At 35.9% G+C, this 22,802-nt stretch overlaps 1 protein-coding gene across 9 annotated transcripts in view; it reads right to left on the reverse strand.

Annotated features, from left to right (window-relative positions):
• The window catches only part of PHF14 (PHD finger protein 14), a 172,689-nt gene that overhangs the window by 123,623 nt on the left and 26,264 nt on the right, over positions 1-22,802 (reverse strand). For 8 of the 9 annotated variants that reach the window (XM_019662191.1, XM_019662192.1, XM_019662193.1 and 5 more), the window contains exons 5-12: positions 22,511-22,670; positions 16,274-16,385; positions 13,220-13,357; positions 7,171-7,317; positions 6,276-6,546; positions 5,389-5,495; positions 4,166-4,261; positions 2,266-2,369 (exon numbers count right to left, since the gene is read on the reverse strand). In XM_019662191.1, the coding sequence (XP_019517736.1) occupies positions 2,266-2,369; positions 4,166-4,261; positions 5,389-5,495; positions 6,276-6,546; positions 7,171-7,317; positions 13,220-13,357; positions 16,274-16,385; positions 22,511-22,670 (1,135 nt within the window). The remainder of the gene's footprint in view (positions 1-2,265; positions 2,370-4,165; positions 4,262-5,388; positions 5,496-6,275; positions 6,547-7,170; positions 7,318-13,219; positions 13,358-16,273; positions 16,386-22,510; positions 22,671-22,802) is intronic. The other variant, XM_019662196.1, reaches the window with a different exon arrangement.

Raw genomic sequence — 22,802 nt, forward strand, 5'->3', positions numbered from 1 at the left:
GGATGTAAATGTCTATTACATTGTTTTTTACACCTGAAACTAATAAAAAAGAAGAAGAGGTGGTACATATATACAATGGAACATTAGCCAAAAAAAGAATGAACTCTTGGCATCTGCAACAACATAGGTGGACCTAGAGGGCATTATCCTGAGTACAGTAAGTCAGACAGAGATAGACAAATGTCATATGATTTCACTTATATGTGGATTCTAAATAACAGGATAAACAAACAAAACATCTCATAGATACAGAGAGCACTTTGATGGTTGCCGAGTTGGGGAGGGTAGGGAGGATAGATTAAGGTGGGGGAGGGAATTAATAGGTACAAATTGGTAGTTACAAAACAGTCATGGGGATTTAGAGTATAGCACAAGGAATATAGTCAGTAGTATTATAATAACTATGCATGGTCTCAGGTGGGTTCTAGATTTATTGGGGTGATCACTTCATAAATTATATAAATTTCTAATCACTATATTGCATTCCTGAAACTAATATAATGTTTTATATCAACTGTAATTGAAAAATAAAAAAGAAATTTAAAAAAGAAATATATATTCACAATATCATCTCTATCTTAATTTTAATTCTCACTTAAAACATATTTAACATTAGTTCCTTTTTTCTCTAGAAACAAATTATTAAACAAAATAATTTTCCAATTTTCTACTTCTCTAAAACTACAAAAGAAGTGACTTCACAAACAGGATTCAGTTTATTTTTTACCATTAATTAGAAACCTTTCATAGAGCTTTCAACATGTAAATAAGCTACATATATAAAGTCTCTTTTCAAAATCAAACTTTGTGTCTTAAAAATATAATAATGTTTATTGAAGAAAATGAGGAGTTTTACTATTGCTGTTACTATTAGTTTAGATTTCTGCTTGTTTTTAAGGAATCTAACTTTTCTTATGCAAAAAAGGCAATTTTACTCCTGAGAGCCTAAGTACCATGACCTAAAAATCTAGGATATGTTTATATTGATAATGTAAAGACTGAGGGAACAGCTGTTCAGAACCTAAAAGAGCCATCCATGTACAGAAACAGCAATGATGTTTGAATTTTTTAAATAATCCTAGAAAAAAAATCACACACACACACACACACACACACACACACACACACACACACACGTGCGCGCACGCGCGCACACATACACATGCACAATCACCACCAGTACTTGGTCTCAAAGTTGCTCAGAGTAAAAAATTAAAAATAAAAAATCACCTAAAATACATTCTGAAACAAAAGTGAACTGTAGTGATAAAACTCAAAAGCATAGTGATATGCCCGATGGTTCCAAACCAATTTTGCTTGGAAAAGCTGGACTGAGAATGTACTTGTCTCTACACAGTACACTAAGACACTAGTGGTCTTTGCCCAAATTTCAAGGAAATTATTTGCTATTATTACCTACAGATGGAGTCTCCAACCAAGAATGACAAGTAATTATAGAGACTGATACTGTTGCTTTTGCTGCTATTTCTGAGAACAGAAAAAGGTTGTAGAGCATATTTATGTATTACATAATCACGTATATGTCTGTATGTGAATATAATAGCATCTTCTAAACTTTCCTCACTTAATCAATATAATCAGTTACATTAAAAAAAGTAAGATCCTAACCTATTTAGGTATGGAAAGAAAACTTGACTATGTAAAATTACTATAATGGTGAACACTGTAAAATATTGAGCTAAAAAGATAAACAACAAAAATACTTCTGGGAACAAAATTATTACAACTAAAGAGAAAAAAGTTCACAGGTTCAAATTTAAAGCTTATCTTCATTACCAACCATGTACAAAAGGTAATTATTTAGAGTGTATATGATACCCATCGCCACCTAAAACACATACAAAACCCTAAAACTCATTCAGATAAAATAAAATATAAATGCCCATTTATCTAACACATTGTTTAATCATTTTAAAAAATAATCATCTACACTATTTAAAGTCACTTTCCAATTCTCCAAAGGGGACTGTTCACCTTCATGTAGCTTATGTACATATATCCTGTTGCTTAACGATATAAAAAGTCATTTCACTTATTTTATCATTAAAAAAGGAGTAAAAATCTCTGCTATCATTCAACCTGGAAAGCATTTTTGATAAAAGTATTAATAACATGAATTTTTAATGAATTTACCTTAAATTCTGGTATGGACATACTTCATTCAAAACTACTTGAAGCATCTTGTTACTAGAAGTATTAGTTTGAAAATACACAATATTAAGCTGTCATAATTTCATTACTTGCCTATAAAGTACTGCAGGAAGAGTAGATGTCTTTTGTGTGCCTCCTTCTTTTTTACTGGGTTTTCTCTCCTTGGGTGCTCGCAAAATTGCCGGTATGTTCAACTTCTATCGATGTGAACAAATGCAGTTTGTTTTGTTTTAAAGAAGAAATAGAAAGCAACATTTCCTCTCTATGCCACTCAAGTCAACTAAATATGATATCATTGCGACGGGAGAATGTTTTAGCAGTTATTACATTGGCAAAAAGGATTACAATGAGTTTTTGTTTCACGGTTACATCCATTACAAACCTTTAATTACATACTTTCATCAATTTTCAGTGGAACAGCAAAACATTATGAAAATTAAACTTCTACTTTAGCTAACAAAAGTGAAAGACACATACAAGAACATTAAAACAACAAAAAAAGTCTACTGACAAAAGGAATATCAAAGCCGTTTACTTCCAACATCCCAGCTAACGTTGGTGCTCCATAGGTTAATTAGAAAAATTATCTTATTGGACTAAACTCTCCACAAAGCAAATAAGATTCTGTTTGGGTTTCTACTAATCTGTAGTACGCTGGCTTCTCAGACAGCAACGATCTATCAAAGTCATTTCTCAGTGGCTTGGTGGGCCGGCATCTGCTCAACCAACTGGAAAAAGGTGTGTTGCAAGCAGTACAAATGAATTCTACTTCTGCTGTGTATTTTACACTTGTGCATGGAAATCTGTGAACTTCTGCTAAGTCGTTTAATAAATCAAAATGCCCTTTCATAGTAGAGTCTGATGAGACAAACTTGCAAATCAAGCCAAAAGATTAACGCTAGCTTGTCAAATAAACTACTAGGAGGCTTGCACTCAACATTACCCTCCCTACATATAAAATATAAAACAGCATAATCTTCCAAATATTCATCAACAACCTATCAATAGGAACAGAGGTCAATTTTCCACAGGCGATTTTTCACTCTCACCTTTTAAATTGAATTATTCATCATAATATAAATCACATATACCCTGTCCACAAAAGGAGCATCTTCAAAGCCAGAATGACAAAATACATATCGGTGTGTACTACTTCCTAAAATACTATGTCTACATGAATTGTACAGTGAATGTGACTCTTTGTAAGCCTCTGAAACAAGTACAATGAAAAATATCTGTTCTTTGAAAATCCTCCTTCACAAAGAAAACTACTTTCATAGCAAAAGGGCCAGTGAGTCTCCCTCATCCTTAAAAAAATCAAACTGACATTTCTTGACTGAATTCTTATTTTATTAATTATATACATAGTACTAAAAAACCATCCGTTTGGCAATGGATCCTCTTTCTGATACCAAGAGCTTTAACAGGCTAAAAATGTTCAAGGATAAAGTAGTATTTTTCATAGCTACAAATAGTAGCAACGAAAGGGGAAAAACTACACTTTAACATTAAAGTTTCAAAAACCATCTCTTTCAAAGCTCAAAATCAAATCACCATGAAAAGGAATCTCTTCAGTTTGCCTTTTAAATTTGACATCAACAAAAAAAACCAAAAAACACCTAAATATATCACAAGAACAGAACAGAAAAAAATGTGACAAGGAATGTAAACCTGCTAAATTACAGGAAAGAAGAATGTGGTAGGAGTAACTCATGCTTCAAATCTTAGTTTTATCACAGTGACAGGTCAATCAGTTAGAGCAAATGAAAAAATTTTGCAAACATGTTAGTTGTTATAACAACCAAAATAAGCTACAGTTTCTCAGTAGGCAGCTTCCACTGCTCTCATGTGTTTCAGGCAGAAATCATTATCTCAGAGGATGGGTTGGCCCTAATCAAACAGAATTCTTCAGTTAGCAAAGTGACAGTCTTATCAGAGATCCGATCTTTGAAACTCGTACAGAGAAGGAGATAGCAATTGGAAAGAAACTAACCTGCCCTGTGATTCGGCCTAGTAAGGCCCAAATTCCTTGCCCTTCACTTCGAAGTTTTCCATTCAGGTTTTGTAGTTCTTCTAAAGATTCACATAGCTACAATGTAAATAATTCAAATGAGTAAATCATTAAAGTATGTAATAAGATATGTGACAATTTAAATAATGTATCAATAAATATTCAAGAGTATCTATACTTATGTTCTACATAGTTTTAATACATTCAAGTGACAACATCACTGAGTGATGAGGCCATCCAATTAGTTAAGGAGCACCAACAAAATGTATGCGTTTTATGTTAGCATTTTACTAATGATAATGATACCTACATTTATACATTGCTATAGTTTACTATGTAATTCCACACACTTCTGCTAATTAATCCTTAGGACTTTATCAAAATGCATTTCCACCATATCCCGATGAAAAAACAAGGATCATAGGATTTTTGTGACTTGGCTGAGCTCATAGAACTAGCAAGAATCCCCAGGTCTTCTGAATTGAATCCCAATACTTTTTATTACAGTGTGGCTAATTCTTGGAAATTTACTTCCTGCTAATTTTTTATCACATAAAATGTTATCTCACAATAAGTCAGTACCAGTTTTATATGCTTGGGTGACTTATTACCTAACATTTTAGCCATATCTTGCTTTTATCTGATCTTTCTTTTTGAGCATTCTCATCATTGAATAAAAATTTTAATTGGGAGGTAGTTTTTAAAAATTAAAAGTAATATAAACATCACAAAATAATTCAAGATAAAAACAGTAATTTAAAAATAAGTTTCTAAGTTTTCTGCAAACTTAGAAAGAGAAGCTATACATAGCACAGTGGTGAAGAACAGGACTGAGTCAGACTGCTGGGCCTCAAACCCCAACGCTATGACTTGACTACGTGAGTGAGTGTGGGCCATTATACTTCACCCCCTGAGGACTCAGTTTCCTCCTCCGAAAATGGGAGCAATAAGCATAACCCACATTATAAAGCTGAAGTGAGAATTAAATGAATTAATGCATGCAAAGTTCTCAAAATTGTGCCTGGCACATAGCAAGTGCTCAGAAAATGTCAGTGATGATAATGAAGGTAATGATGGGTAGAGGTTGTAGGGAAGGGTCTAAAAACTCCAGAACTTCAAAATGAACCGTAAATAGAAATGCTACGAAGTCACAAAAGAAATCATCAATAAGATCTATTATACTGTTTGTTTTGTAGCCAACTTACCTTATTATATTCCACGTGAAGCTTTTCTTGTTCATTCTCTAATTTATCCTTTATATTCTTTTGTTCAGCCATATTTTCCTGAATTTGGATCATGCGCATATTTCTCTCTATTTAAATTAAATATCCAATCTTACTTTAGTAGAAAATAAAAGCCGACACACAAAATACACAATGGGAGAAGAGAGAATCACATGGATAAACCTACATTGTTTAAAACACTGTTAACTCTATTCACAATTACGTGAACCTAGCATTTTACAAAACCCCACAACATAAGGAAAATATACATGCTTTTGCTTGATATATGCAACACGGATAATAAGTTAAAAACTGACAGCATAATAAATATTTTCCTTAGCAAAGTGTTCTCATTGAAAATGTACACATATCGGGCCGGCCGAGTGGCGCGATGGTTGAGAACTCGCTTGGGACACCAGAGGGCCCCGGTTCGGATCCCACATGAGGGCCAGTGACACTGCCCTCTACAGCTAAGATGCTGAACAACAGCTCAACCTGGAGCTGGGCTGCCATGAGTCGCCTGCGACGGCGTGGGCTGCAGTCCCTGTGGCAGTGGATTGCCATGGGCTACCGTGTGTAGCCAGCAGCCAGCGTGAGCGGCCAGCAGCCGCAGTGAGCGGCCGTCCAGAAGCCGGCGACTGATCTGCCTCGCCAGAGAAGAGCGCAATGATGGTGCCAACTTGGGCCAGTGAAGCAACGTCCTCCACAACTAGATTGAAGAACAAAACGACAGCAACTTGTCTGTTCCCCTTTCCCCAATTCCCCAGCACTGTTCCCATCCCCGCAATTCCCCAATAAAAATCTTAAAAAAAAAAAAAAAGAAAAAAAAGAAAATGTACACATATCAGTGTCTGTACACATATACTGACCAAAATAGTAATTCACAAAATCAGCAGTGAGCGCAGGCTGCTTATGCTTCCTCCTCCCGTCCACACTGGAACTCGTATCTGAATTGTCCACAGGGAAGATGTCTGTACTGATCCCCATTAGTTCTGCTTTCCGCATCAGTTTACGGATGGCTGAAGCACTGCTGGTGAGCGGTCTGGGCAATTTTTCCCTTGGAACCCAGGCCTGGGGTCTGGTGGACCGAGCTAGCTCTGCTTTGGCACGATACTGCTGAAGCCGGGCATTGATCCTCGCCTGTTGATAAATATGTATAAAATTTTAAAAGACATTAAAATGTGGAATATACTCCTTATGATTTTTACTTCTGTGCTTACAGAAAGTAAAGATTACCAGAATTTCCGATATCAAGGCAAATTCTATCTATCCACAGTCCGTAAGATATATTGTATAATTCTTGGGTTGCAATAAACTAGGTCTTCCCTTAGTAACAACTATCCTAATTTATGATCAGAGTTGTCAGAAACTAATTTGATTAAGCTGAAATTTCTTGTCTTAATAACTGCAAGTCTCCGTAAACTTACTTAATTTACATAGAAATATATTTTAAATGGTGGGCAAACCGATCAAACCCTTTGCATAAATAAACATTAGAACAGACTGAAAAAGATGTGGTCAACATACTGCACTGATAGAATAATTTACTCTAAGCTACATTTTTCAGTATGTTTGGAAACATGCTTTATAAATGGCTGCTCTGTTGACTAGATGTAGAGCAATTTAGCCACAAACTATACTAACCATTTACCTTAATAACATCTACTTCCTAGGTAACTAACCATATCTCATAACTATTCTTCACGTGTCATTGGCAAACACACATGAATGAAAACAGCATGCGTTTTGGCATGAATTCCATACCTGTGCTTCTGGTGATAGTTGCTTCTCTCTCTCTTGTAAAGACATTTTACAATAGGATTGTAGAGCCAAGTAGTTTTTTCTCTTCCACTTCCTGTCTAACCTATCTGCATGTTGCTTACAATAAGCAAAAAATGGATCTGCTATATCCTATATCAAAAAACAAGGTGAAAAAAAGTAAACAGCTTTACTCCACAGGGTCATAAAAAAACCTAACACAAGAGATAATTTTTTAAATAATCTTTTCCAGTGTTGGTTATTTCTAAAATAAATTACGGAAGTAATTCTTACAAAGATAAAAATTGCTGCTTTAGAAACTTAGTCTTGTATAATCAACTTTAAATTAACAATTTTTTTCTATAAAAGGGCCTTGTGGATTTAAAAATACTGAAACCAAATCTTGTGTATTGTATTTAATTATACTTGTATACCTAAAAGAATAATCCCATTTAAAACAAATAGGATTTTAATAAACTTAGGTAGAAACCATCATTAAACATTAGTATTATGCATACATAGATTAATATTACAGAACAACAATGTATTCAGAAAAATGCACAACTAGCCAATACAGACAAGTAGGCTATTTCTAACTGGATGGTAATGCATGGACAGATTCTACCCAGAACAAAAATGGATTGAGAAGGCCAGGCCCAGTCAATAAAGCACTTTATGCATCCCCTTCAGCTCTTTGCATAACCCTAAAATGGAAACATAAATGAGTAAAGGGGGCCTGAAAGGTGCTAGAAAATTCTAAGACAAAAGTAAATGATGGTGGGTGGGAATAAATGGTGGCGGGACTCTATGAACTTTAGGGCCTGTGGCAAACTTGAATGCCCCATCTAAAAGCATTAAAATTCAAGGTTTTCTTTTTATAATACTATTCCCATCTAACCAAATGTATCTAACAGGTCAAATGTAGCCTGTGGGCCTCTGGATTGCATGATTTGGTCTAGAATCCAACGAAAAAAAAATTTTTTTTATTTTTAAACAAAGCTCCCTGAGTAATACTGACACAGCAGATCAAAAAAAGCATAAACTGAAAGAAGAAACTATTGGGGGTTTTGTACAATGAGAACCAAGTGGCACTTGTAAAACTAGTATATTTTTAAGAAAGTAGAGGTGCTTTACTGGTAACTTAATAATAAAACTGAGGTTTTTGTTGAATTCAGAGTATATAAGTACTATAAGGAGTAGGAGCATCTCATGTTTATCTTCTTAATTATAACATCATCAATATTCTTGTCTTACCCACCTCAGCCATTTAATTGCCGTGACAGTACCAAGATACTGCATTCTCTCCGTAATTCAATGCCTAAAATATCATTGTCTGAGCATCACTTTTTATCTTTCCTGGTCACTCCCTCTAAGACTCAAACAAGTTTTTAACACTATTTGCATCTCCGAAGTACTGACTTTTCTACCTTCTGACTGTCTCGTAGCCCATGCCCATAACCACTGCCCTGCCTATCTGAGTATTCCATGGTCCATCAGTTAATTACTCCTTTGCATGGAGCACCGACTCACTTGCTCCTAAGGTCTTCCTCATCTAGCTTTGCTGACGAAACCTGAAGCACAGGTAAATCTAACTCTTCCCTTACTGTGTGCCTGCACCTGAGCAGGTGAACACATTCCCAAGTTAATTTACCCTCCATTTTCACAGATAATTATTGAATAACATTCTCTCTCCCTCAAACCTTCAATATCTCCTGATTTGCAGATCCTGACTTTATTTCTTATTTCACAGAAGAGGGTTGGGGAGGGAAGAAAAAAGCAACAAAATGAGAATTTCCACATTCTCCAATTACCACATGCATCAACCTAGCCGCATCCCTACCCATAATCCTCTGCCTAGTCTCCCAATGTTCCAATCTAAGGTTAACTCCTTCACTTGTGATTTGGATTGCCCCCTTTCCTCCGGCAATTCTACCTCTCACATGCACTTTTTTCCTCTACTGTATCACTTCCTTCAGCATACTTCAGCATATAGTATACTAAACATACTGTAATACCTTTAAAAATAAATGTTAAAGATGTTCTGTGGGCTCCCTTATGCTGTTCCACTTCTAAGCTCCTCTTAAAAGGAACAATCTAAGGCCTATCTGTGTTAGCTACCTTCAATTCTGTTCCACTCCTAACTTTCCATAACTACTACCAACCACTCCAGGAGCTCCTGTCAAATGAAAATGACCTTTATTTTGCCAAGGCCAATGGCTATGTCTCAATCTTACTCATTTGACAAAATTGCTCACTCTCTCTTTGAAACATTCCTAGGATACTACTCTCTCTCAGTTCTCTTTTACCTCATTACTTTAGTCTCCTGGTTAGATTGCTCCTTATTTACTCAACCTTGGATGCTGAGGTAGCCTTATGGCTGTCACCAGACTTCTCATCTCAATCTATTCTCATGCTCTAGATGATTCCACCCAGTCATTTCCCCGTAGCGCTCTAATTTATATCTTTAGCTTTGACTGCTTCCCTAAACTTCAGACTCAGATAGCCAACTATCTACTGGATATGTCCACTTAGATGTCTAATAGGCATCTTGAACTCAACACGTCCAAAACTGAACCCTTGGTCCTGCAACAGATCAGCTCTTCCTGCAGTCTTCTCCATCTCGGTAAATTGCAATTCCATTGCACTAGAAGCTCAGGCCAAAGACAAGTCATCTTTGATTCCTCTCTTTCTATTATACTCAACAAATGATCTACCAGCAACTATGATACCTACAAAACCTGTCATTTCTCATGACCTCCATCCTAAACCAGTTGCAGTAAGATTCCTAATTGGCCTCCCTACTTTCACTCTTGCCTCCCTACAGTCTATACCTGACACATCATCAGAGTGGTCCTTTTAAACATTGGTTGGGTCACATGTACTCTCTGCAAACCTCAAGGCTTTCCATCTCACTCAGAGTGAAAATCCAAAGTCTTGCCCAATGTCTTCCAGGTCCTGTGATGTGATGTGGCCCTCTGCTACCTCTCCTTCCTCCTCTCACCAGCTCCAGCCACTAACTCTGAGCCAGCCATACCAGTCTCCTTGCTGACCCTCAAACCAAGTATGTTCCTGTCTCAGTTTCTCCATATTGTTCCTCCACCAGTAATGCTCTCCTTTTAAATAAACATATGTATGCTTCCTACCACTTTCCTTACATATTTTTCATAAAATGTCACCATATTAGCGAGCCCTTCTCTGATTTCCCCATATAAAATAGCATTTTACCCTCCCTCGTTACTGCCTAAATACTTCATCCTGCTTTATATTTCTTCACAGTACTTATAACAATATATTTGTTTGCTTCTTTTTTCAATGTCTGTCCTCTCCCAACCTGGCACTCAGATGTAAACTACCTTAAGAGCACATAGTTTGTCTGTTTTGTTCACTGGTCTCTCTATAGGGTCTACAACAATGCCTAATCCATAGGAGGTCAATGTATCTGTTAAATAATTGTGTTGCATGAATGACAGTAAAATACATGAATCTGCAATCCTTAAACAGCTAAAGGTAAGAGATAGAAGGTCCAGCTCTAAGTTTCTGGTCCTTTCAGAGAACCTTCTTTTTTCTATATTATCATCACTTCTTGTCCATTCTAGGCACTGTGACATATTTTAATGCCGTCTTGTATATACGTCTGTTTAACATGTCATTGTGTTTACGATGTATCCCCACCTAGGTGAATACTGCACCTTAAAGCTATTTTTCTGCTCCCTGGCAGACTCCTCCATCCTCATATTTACCTTAGTACCTTGCACATATGCACAGGCCCTCAATCATGACTTACTAATTTCACTTTGTACCGTGAAGCTACTTTTGAATATAAATTTCACTGTTTGCTAAACAAAGTTTAGGTGACCCCCTAACACAACTTAACTGGGTTTTAGAACGCAAAGAAGGACTATTATATTCCTGTTCCACAAATGCTTGCCAAGTTATTCCTCAACTACAGTGCCTTGCAGACATTTTATGATTAATTTGTTTATCATACAGTTGTAGTTTATTTCTTAAAGAGTCTTGCACTCAAATCTGAAACTCCCAGATGAAGACCAAAAAAAGAAAAACCATACATTTGAGCAAGAATTCTTAATTTCTTATTCCTGTACTTAAAATTTCTAGGCCCTTTTACAGATAAAAATATTAAATGCAATTTCAATGCCCAAATACCAAAGGAGAAAAATAAGTTTGATGATATATGGTTTCTGAACTACAAAGAAAATTATGTTTATAGCTGTTCAGTATTTCTTCTTATAAAAACTGAATGTTACCAACTTAGCTTTACTGATATCGTGCACTTGGCTTCTAAGACTCTGTATTCAGCTTGATCACATTTGCAAAGTTATCTTTTTCCTATTTGGCATTCATCACTTGTCTCCTAGCTTTCATGAATTAAGTATTTTTTCAATTCTTAAAACACTCATACGTATTGTATACAGAATATGGTAGTCTAAATCTGAGGTGAACTAAATCTAAATTTATATTAAGTGTTTTCATGTATTTAACTTACATTTCTTATAAAATGTTTTGAAATATATATATAGAAGTTTCTTTACACCTGATAAAATATTATATTTATATAAAAATTAATACTAATCTAGCTAATGGCAAAATAAGGCTTTATCCAGGAAAGCAAAATTATCCACTTCAGGTTTTACAAAGGCGTTAAATATTAACTATTTATATTAAGTTTATTAAAAGCTGACATTTCTTTCTGAAACAAAAATATGTATGATTCAATGATTATATAACACTTTAAAAGTATCCAATTCTACTTTTCATTTTTTTTTTTTAAAGATTTTTATTGGGGAATTGGGGGGATGGGAACAGTACTGGGGAATTGGGGGAAGGGGAACAGACAAGCTGTCGTTTTGTTCTTCAGTCTAGTTGTGGAGGCCGTTGCTTCACTGGCCCTACTTTTCATTTTTTAACTGCGTTTGTTAAAACAAAAAGAGTAAACCTATATTAGTTTATTCTGCAGCTGAAGCTCATCTTATCTGATATCAGTCTTACCTAGAAAAGTACTAATACTTTGCACATGTTTAAGAATCAGCCAACTGCATTTATTATTATAGTTTATATTTCCTTAAACTTACTTGGACCTTCCCAAGTTCACAATTTACCAAATAAAAGAAGAAACATAACAAGAGGAGGCTTAGATAGTACCACAAACCCCAAATGAATATACAGTCAAATTACCAAACACTCAATTACCTGCCCGTATAAAGAGCTTTAAGAATCAACAAAACTTGGTCTCAGGACTCCTTAAAAGACTTCCTAAAAATTACTGAAGACCCCAAAGAGCCTATGTGAGTCATATTTGTAGATATTTATTATATTAGAAATTAAAACTGAGAAACTTTTAAAATATTCATTTATTTTATTTCTTTTCTTTTTTTTAATTAAAGTTTATTGGGGTGACAATTGTTAGCAAAGTTACATAGGTTTCAGGTGTACAATTCTGTAATACATCATCTATATTCATTTATTTTAAAACAACAATAAGCCCATTACATGTTAACATAAATAACATATTTATGAATAATACTATCATTTACACACACACACACACATTTAGTGAGAAGAGTGGCACCATTTTACATTTTTGCAAATCACTTTAATGTCTAGATAGCTGATATAGAAGAACACAGCTGGATTCTCAACACTGTTTCCGCATTCAGTGTTATATTGTTACATGTTTTTTAGTCTCTGGATATCTCCACTACTGCTCATGAGAGAATTAAGAATAAAAAAAGTATATACCATTTCACATTGTTATGAAAACAGCTTTAACCTCACAGACACCTTGAAAGAATTAACTTCATCTGTCAGATCTCACTGTACAAATTTTAACAGGATTTCCAAATGTCTGACTTGCTTTATAACTAGAAAAAACTCATATATATTGTTTACTCTTGGAAGTTTTAGACCAGTGATTTAGGTAAAGACTTTAAGAATAAACCTTTACAGGTTTATTATATGATGCATACCTGTTGTAGGATGTACAGTCCTGAGAAGTCTTATGAACATAGTCATCAATGATGGGTTTAAATAAACCTACCTCTTCTGCTGCTGCCTCTGAGAGCAGACCTTCCTTCTGAGCGCAGGTCACATGGAAATATGCTCTGCACATCCCTGCGTCACAGCTAATGCAAACTCCAGTTCTAGCAAAACGAGGGTCTTCACAGAAGCTACATTCCTACAATGGAATAACAACAGGAAAATGCTCAAAGTAAACATATTTCCAGAACAAATGCAGCATTCTCCTACAAAGCATCCACAAAATGCAAGTAGTGAACCAACACTCTAGCAATACAAATGATAACTGTAGCAAGCCAAGAGTTTATATGAAAAAAGCAATTCTCTTTGTTGTTCAAAAAACCAAAATTCCACTGATATAATAATAATGATGAAAATAATAATATTATTTGAGGGCTTGCCATGTGTTAGGCATTATTCTTAGCTTAGCACTTCATATATATTAATATCATTTCACATTATTCCACACTAGTATGTGAATGAGGTACTATAAGTATTCCCATTTTATATATGACAAAATTCAGGGCAAGACAGGTGAAGAAATCTGCTCAAAATAACACAAAAAATAACTGGGAACCAGTCTTCAAACCAGGGTTTTCTTACTTTACAGTCCATGCTGTTAACCATTTAGTTACATTGATTTGGACAATATAATACTGCTTGGAAAAATGAAAGAAAATAAATAAAAAGCCAGAGAAAATTCGCCAAAAGATCTAGGCATTACAGCCAAAGAAATCATACATTTTAAAAATATCTTTAAGAAAATTAAAATTAATCTCAAGTAAACAATTTGGTGAAATCAGTGACATACAATACAGCCGATTATTTATATTGCTGCTGTATACAAAGGGAAAAGGTGCAAAACTGAAAGTATAAACTGCTGAAATTACCCGAAATCCTCCCCCAAATTTATTTAGTTTTTTATCCTTTTAACTATCTTAACCACAGAGAGAGAGAGAAAAAATATATAGTCTCAAAATATAAGCTGCTCTGGTAATAGGAATCTTTATAAAAGAAAAACTTGCTAAACTGTGGAAGACTGCCAGTAGACAATTAAGGAAATACTATTTAGTAAATGTATTCTAAGGAAATTAAATATGAGGGAAACATATAAAAGGGGAAATAAAAAAGTTTCAATAGATACTAAAAATATAGGTAGAATGCTGTTACAGTTAGTGATGTCTTGCTGGGTAGACATCACCAGGATGGCACATCAGCAGTGAATGCAAATAACAAGAACAGGACTCTGGGCACCGATGTGGAATCACTCCAAAACCCTGATACTCTGCTGCCTCGTTAAGGGTCTTTTCCCAATAACAGTAGAATGTGTATGCTAGAAAATACCAGCAAATAGTAATCTAAACATGAAACCAAAAACGAAATAGAGAAGAGGGAGAGAAAAGAAATTCAATTATCTAAAGGATGTCAATACTATGAATAGAACCAAATTGTTTAAAATAGTTCCCTGAGTAATTTAATGTAATATGATGAAATTGAACAAGGGGTTTCAGAGTGAACACAAAGAAAAATTTCCGGACAATAAAGTCTTATAAGAGTACAGAACAATCTAACAAAAAAATAGAATCTTCCTCAATTGCCTGAATCATTTAAAATGCTAGGGGACTAAGAAACTGAGAGCATGGGGAGAAAGTAATCAGGATTAGGAAATGGGGAGACAGTGTGGTCCCAGTCATAATTCACAACACTGTGTTTGATTTTACAGGTGAGCTACAGAATACGTAATTTTCGACTCCATTTCCCAGTAATACTTCAAAACAAAATCAGGTGATAAAGAAAAAAACAGTTACACATTGGATGACTCTTCAGTCTAGAGGTCACTGCTGGCTTTAGTTATATGAAGTAATGTCTAGTTACTGTTTTTTTAATTGCTTCCAGACTTATATTTATGATAATGACGTGTGCCTATTGAAAATGACAAGCTAGCCCCTTCCAGGTTCTGTGCTTGTGAATTATGACGCTACTACAAAAAAAGTACTAACTTCCACTTACAGTAATGGTGAACTAGGTAATTTGTTTTAATGCTGCTCAACTAGAAAACGTGAACTTTTTTTTTTTTTTTAACTACGGTGTATCTTAAAGGCATCAGAGAGGTAACAGGATAGTGTAGGATTATCTAAGGACCAGGAAAGTAAGTTCAGTGCTTGGGCCTGATTTTCTCCTTGTGGGGCTTTAGCTAATTCTGGAGAGGGGAGCTGCATATAGTTTAACAGAAATTACCCAAACTAAAGCACGGGAGTATTGGAGTGCAGGGGGGATGGGGGGCATGGGGATGGTGGTAGAGCCCAAGGAGAATATTCTGATTATAATAGCAGAAACTGTCAAATTTCTAAATTTTCAATATCAGAATTTTCCAACAATCTATAAGTTCCCTACCCACATTTAATGTTATTGATGCTATTCACGAGTCTTCCTTGCCAATTTCCTAATAAATGGTAATGAAAAGAGAACTTATCGGTGCCTAATTAGTTCTAGTATTCCAGGAATGTTTGTAGTAATTTATACCTAAGTTTAAATTAATAACTGGGTGTTTTTATCACTTATAATCCTAAGGCTTAGTCAGTGAAAAGCAATTTATGAACTATCAAGGCTGAGGATCATTTGCTCAGCAGATTAGATAGTCATAAAGAGAAAACCACTCCTTGAAACCTGAATAAAATAACAGGTGTTCCTGTACTCTTTTTCACAATTTTGGTAAATTCTATTTTCAAAATAAAGTAAAAAAAAATTAGGTTTGTATTTGATCCACTGATTAAAAATAAGGATCTGGTCAGAGAACTCACTATATACTAGGCAGTGTGTCAAACGCCAGGGAACTAGCAGTATCAATTACCATTTTATCCCACAAGTTATTCTAAATTAAAAATACATGGAAGAATGTATACATTTTTGGCTTTCTGGGAAAATTACTATCAGTGATACATGATTCAGTGCTAACTGTTATATAAACAGCATGATTCCTAACAAGCATTTCTGTATTCAACCATATTAGTAAAAAGCTATATAAACTAGTAAGTAAAAACTTTCCCTGTAGAGAATCAAAAACACTTTGTCTCACCTTGGCACCATATTTGGAATAGTTCATCTCTGTTAGTGTTACTGGTCGTAATTTGTCAATATCTCCAAAGGCGACTCCAGGAACATACAGGGCACAAACAATGTGAACCCATCTATAGGGAAAGAAGATGTGATTTTGCTATGAAACCCTTTCATAAAATGTCCACATGGAAAATAGACATAAAATATGCACCATCTCAAATAACTACTGAAAGAATTCTGTGGTCAGGTTTCAAAATCTCATAAACATAATTGAAAAGTAGGGAACACGTACAGAACAATATCATTTAGTTACAGAAAAAGGGACTGCAATGAACATCACTTTCCCAGCAGCTTAGCCAAAGTTGAGAGTTAACAATTGTAATTGCCTCTCACTTAAAATTCACTGCTTTGCACTTATTGTATTCTTAAATATTTGCACAAAGCCACTATTCAGATGAAACAAAACATCATTTTCATATGCATGAAACGGTATTCACATACATTACTTTAAGCACTTTGAGAATTAAGGATCCTAATTCAGGAACTGTGACGTTACTCTGAATTGGGTAAAATGGCTCTTTCTTGTTTCTTTTTTCTAAAAGCTGTTGGATAATACTTAAGGATATTATCTTAAAATATTTTTGGTATGCATCTTGACTTTCATCTCAGGTTAAATAGATTGCTAGAAAAATGTACAGAACAGTTATAATAATATAGGGAAGTCATATATCATTCATCCGTTCACCATACAACCTATGTATTAAAACTTATATTCCCCACATATAATTTTTAAGTCTGAAAGATTCCACAACACTAAACAAAGAATCCTCCAAGTTTCAGTACACTCAAAAGAAAAACTAAACAGGAGTTGATTTCATTCCGTTTTTCAAAAGTGCTTGGAACATTTTTCTTAATATAGGTAATTTGCTGACAACCAAACAAAATATGGATCACTGAATTTTGAAATTTATATAGATCTGTATCACTTCTGAAGGAAGAGGGTAAAAATAAGATGGCAAATCTCTTTTAACCTTGTGAATACACTGACAGCAAATTCTGCTTGATCACAGCTCACGAGGCTATGATTGCTTCATGGTTCTGTTTCTTGTGATGCTCTATGAGTTTTAAAGAAATAAGACTCTATAAAAATCATTTTATAGAGGCACTGGGAAAAATAGGTACAAATCTTTAAAAATTATCTTTCTTATTGGAAGAAAATCCAAGGTTTTGAGATTTCTTCTTGATAGAATGTTTTAATCCAACTTCCCAAATCCATCCTGCGGAGTTCAATATAAAGATACACATCTTCAACAAGCAGCTGCTTTCTCAATTTAATTTGCTCAGTTTTTTCATGCTCCACTGGTGTATTAAATGCTGCTGTACTCTGCAGGAGTTTATCTTTGATAAACCCAACAGCTGGCTGCTTGCTTCACACTGACCTTCTTAAAATGTTTCAGCACAAGTCACACAAGTCCTACAGATTTCAACTGCCATTTCAGTGTGATTGGCACACAAGTGTATCATTTCCCACAAACTCTCTTGAGGATGCCAACTTGAGTCTTTATTAAAATACATATCAACCAGCTGAGACAATTTTGGCCCTTATTAATACCTGCGGTAAATAGTTTTTGGTTCATTTGTTTAGCTGCACATACTTTAGGACATTGTGATTACGACAAATTGAGAAATCAAAAAGGAATAGTCTTCCTTGTTACTTTACCATCCATTTTGCTTGGAGCTATGATGGCAGATGTTGAATGGGGAAAGATGCAGAAAACAAGCACCACACAAAACCACCAACAAACAGAGTCAGAATTGTCATTCTAGCACAGAAGCTATTAATAGACTTTTAAAATCACATATTTTAATGAAGCAAACTAAGTAGAAAGACTAATTTCAGAATGGGAACTATATTAATCAGCCAACTCTGATTCTGAGACGCCTTGTATTTGTAGTGTCTTCACAACATATAAAACAAATTCACTTCCAGTATGTTATTTTTCAGTCCTTCATTTATTCATTCAGTACTCATTTACTAAGTGTCTAATAGGAACAGAGCACCACAGGCAGTTTGGAAGTTATAATAAAGTTATAATAATGAATGTATAGCGCTTGCAGCATTGTGTCTAGCACGCTATCACTAGATAGTAGAATATGTCTAGTATTTCCCATATCGGGTTTATAAGACCACTTAAAACAGGGTAAAATACTCGCTCTAAGAAACGAAATAAAAATTTAATGACGAGAATGTACTGATGGTTTTCTCACGTTAAATCGCATCATTTTCTATGTAGAACTGGTGGCTCCCATCAGAAACGGAGAAAAAAGTCTAATTAGCCCATGTCAGTTATGAAACCTTTTCAGTCTTTCCATACATTGTTCTTTCTTTTCCCATTTTCCATGTGAAGCTAGAATACTAAATGTCACCTCTTGACTTTTTTTGCCTTGAATTGAACTACTGTTATATCCTTCAAACTGTATCAAGACCTATAATTTCCACTATAGCCTATAGGTGAGTGTAGATACCAACACAAATAAAATGTTAAAACAGTGGAAAAGGACTTTTGCCAGACTGGACAATCAAGGGAGGTGTCTCTATGTAAGATCCACAGGAGTCAATACAAGTATCTCAATAAATCTAAATGGTTGACGAGGCCTCCTTGCTTTCATTCAGAAACAACTTGACAACTTGCTTTGTGGATTGTGATAACATGAAGAGGCAGGTACTTTAAGGCTTTTCAGTAGAACTTCCTAATTATAAAAAGAAAAAAAGGAAAAAAAAAAATTCTCCTCCCTGAAAGGAAGCTCTGTGTTTTCTCAAGTTGCCTTACTTTTTCACTACAATTTACCACCATAAACTTCAACTCTCAGGACTGCAGAGTTACCAGAAAGAATTTAGCAGTTGGTATTCTATGATTACCTTAAATGAATAGAATAATATTTTTAATAAGAAAGCATTAGTAGTAAAGCAGCAGCAGAATTAAGAATACATTCATTGAACACTTTTGATGTTCCAGAAACTGTATAATTGTTCTATATGAATCATCTCATTATAATCTTCTCAAAAGTGCTAAGGAAACTGAGGCATAAAAAGGCTAACTCACTTGCCTAAAATCACAGTAAAAAAAAGACCAGATACCAAATATAGGCAGTCCACCTTGAAAGCACCCACTTTAAAAGATGTACTAAACTCCCTAATTCTAGGCCACAGTCAGCCCAAACATCAAATAATGCCCATGTCTATAATATGGACCACAGATACATGTCAATACATCAAATCATTTGTTACATAGTTCTTTAATTTTTTGGATAGGCAGTGAGGAAAAGAGGTAAGAAGGTTAGCCATTTTTCCTAGACACCGACCGATACATAGGATTCTCCAAAAGTCCATGGTAGTGTCTGCTATCCCAACAATCTTATATGGCAAGGACCTGTGTATCAATTGAGGTAAAAATGAGAAAAATAAGATAAACAGTTTTTACTTTACCAAACTAATGCCTATTAAACTTGAAATCCTATCGTTAATGTTGGGACAAAAGGTATCCTATCATTTTCTTTCTTTTTTTTTTTTTTTTGGAAGGGTACGTTTTATTTATTTATTTTTTATTTTATTGTTAGTTTCAGGTGTACAGAACAATGCAATAGTTATCTTTTTCACCCTCACAAAGTAACAACCCTCCTCCCCCATCTACTGCCCTCCTGCCCCCGATAGCATGCTTATCTATTACAATTCCATTGACTCCATTCCCACTCTCTACTCCATGTCCCGTGACTATATGTATATATAATTATAGTTGACATAATCTTTTTTTTTTTAATTGAAGAATTGGGGAAGGGGAACAGTGTTGGGGAATTGGGGGAGGGGAACAGTGTTGGGGAATTGTGGAGGGGTACCAGCCAAGTTGTTGTTCTTCAATCTTAGTTGTAGAGGGCGCCAGTTGCCACCTGGCTGCCCGTCAGCAGCTCGTGGCCTCTAAGCTCAAGGTGCTGTGTTACAATACTAGTTGCGGGTGGATGTAGACACCATCCCATGTGGAAGTCAAACCAGCAGCCTTGTTGTTAAGAGCACACTCAATCCACTGAGCCTCCAGGCGGCAGCTCAGCTCAAGGTGCCGAGATCAGTCTTACTTGCAGGTGGGCATAGCCCACCAAGGAACAGGCAGTCTTGTTGTTAGGAGCACGTGCTTCACCAGCTGAGCCATCCTGCCACCTGTTGGCAGCTCAGCGATAGCTCAGCTTGGGCGCAGCTCACTGGCCCATGTGGGAGTCGAACCGGCGGCCCTGTTGCTCAGAGCTCGTGCTCTTAAGCTAAATCTTAACCAACTGAGCCTCTCAGCCAGTCCCCTATCCTATCATTTTCAATGTTAAAATATGGGAAATGATGATGATAATTTGTATAGGTTGTTTTGTTGTTGTTCTTGTTAAAATATTAAATAGGTTTGATAAAAACACTGAAATATTTTCATGCAGAAAAATAAAAAATGGAGCACCCCCTCTTATAGGGTGGGAGATGTGGGTAGTAATCCACAAAATATAAAAGGTTAGGAACTACTTTTATATTTCAGTCATCCATCCCAGATGGTAGTCTCCTCGGAAAAAACATGAAAGATATCAACACAACAGAATGGCTCAGATGTGATAATAAAGATACCGTATTTCCCTATGTATAAGATGCACCCTTTTTCAAAAAATTTGGGGTCTAAAAACTGGGTGTGTCTTATACAGTGGTTGTAGGTTTTTTTACTTGCATTTTCCACTTTTTCGTGCTTGTTGTATTTGTGCTGTTTCGCACTTGTTACCGGTATATTACGGTTGGTTACGTTTTGCCATGTTCTGCTCAGAAAAGATTTTCGTACAGCACTGAATTCAAGTTAAAAGTGATCCAGTTTGCAAAAGTGAATGGAAATCATCGTGCTGCTGAACATAAGTTTGGTCCTCCTCCGAATGAGAAAACAATCCGAGACTGGCTACAGGAAGAAGAAACCCTACTGACAACGCTACAGCAGAAGAAGGCCATGGGAGGCAATATATGAAGACAGGGATTCGTCATCAGACACAGAAGAGGACAAGCTAATGGTTGGGAGTTTTGACAGTGATGAGAAATTGTATGAATTTTATGATAAATAAAATTTGAGTTCAATAACTTTATGTAATACTTTTTTTCAAATTTCGGGCCCTAAAATTAAGGTGCGTCTTATACATGGGAGCGTCTTATACATGGGGAAATACAGTAGGTGTGAATACAACAGTAAAAGGAACATAGGTCTTTGTGCCAGTTAACAATTTACTGCCTCTCAGCTCCAGATCCACCTTTCCATATCTGCTCTGCAATAATGGACAAGAGCCCTTCTGCATTTCTGCTTTAGTGAGCACAATATTCAGCTTCCTGAGAAAGTGGTGGAGGGCACTGTTGGAGGAAGGGGATTCTCAGCACGACTGGGAGCACATCAGCCAGGGCCCTGCCCCAGCCACGTGCACTGCTCCTCAGTGACCACACAGGCCTAGCCTGGCGATCACTTTCCTGTGGCCCTCACAATACAGACACCACATCCTCCAGGCTTCACACCAGTGCCCCAGCTCCCTCTGCAACCTGAGCTCAGCCGCTCACCAAGAACCACAGATAAGTTCTGGCCCAGGCAAACCAGCACATTCTCCGCCATCCAGTAGGCTGCAACTATACCTTCTCCATCGCGGTCTGAACCCTGGCCTGAAGGAAGGGGGCATCCTTACAAGTTTGCCATTCCCTGGATACTCTCCTTCAACCCTAGAGTATCCTTTAGAGTTCTTTTATATCTTAGGGTTACTCTTTTTCATAGCCTAATAATTCATTAAATTAAACTTCCCTTTTTAAATTGCTCTATGGGCTTTGTCTCCTGATATACTCTTGAAGTCAAACAGATACAGGCTGAAACTTGACTATTCACCAGCTTGTGGTCTTGAGAAAAATACAATTACTTAAATGATCTGAGCCTCGGGTACTACTCCTATAAAATGGGGAACCTTACTACTTGTCTCATCATTGGGTAAATATTCGGATTAAATGGGGTCATGGGTATAAAGGCAAATGTAGGTGCTCAGTCTTTCCTCACCCTGCTCTGATCTGTAAGCCTACTGTCCATTTACTCTATGCCAAGAAGGTACAAAAGCAATCAAAGGAAAGGGTGTAACTCAGAAACTCAGAGTAGCAGAACAGAGTAGTCAGAAGCAGACACATTATAAAGCAGGCGTATTGACCCAACAGAATTATGACATCAACCTTCCAGCATCTGTCTCCTTGAAAATTCCATCCTGATTAGGACATAGTTCACAGCTAGGGGAAACACCGCATTTACAGGCATCACAAAACCAAGGCTCGGTGGAGTTTTCAGAAGCTGAACTCATAATAGAGTCACTCTCTCCATCAACTCCATAGCAACCTAAAATAAAAGAAAAAAAAAGTATGATTAAATCATTTATTTTTTAAGCTCATTTATAAAATCACAAAGAAAAGGGGAAGGGAGGAGAAGTAGAGAAAATTCTGAAAAAGTTTATAATAATGATATTAACAT

This window comes from Hipposideros armiger, unplaced genomic scaffold (genome assembly GCF_001890085.2).
Source record: "Hipposideros armiger isolate ML-2016 unplaced genomic scaffold, ASM189008v1 scaffold_370, whole genome shotgun sequence".
NCBI classification, from domain to species: domain Eukaryota; kingdom Metazoa; phylum Chordata; class Mammalia; order Chiroptera; family Hipposideridae; genus Hipposideros; species Hipposideros armiger.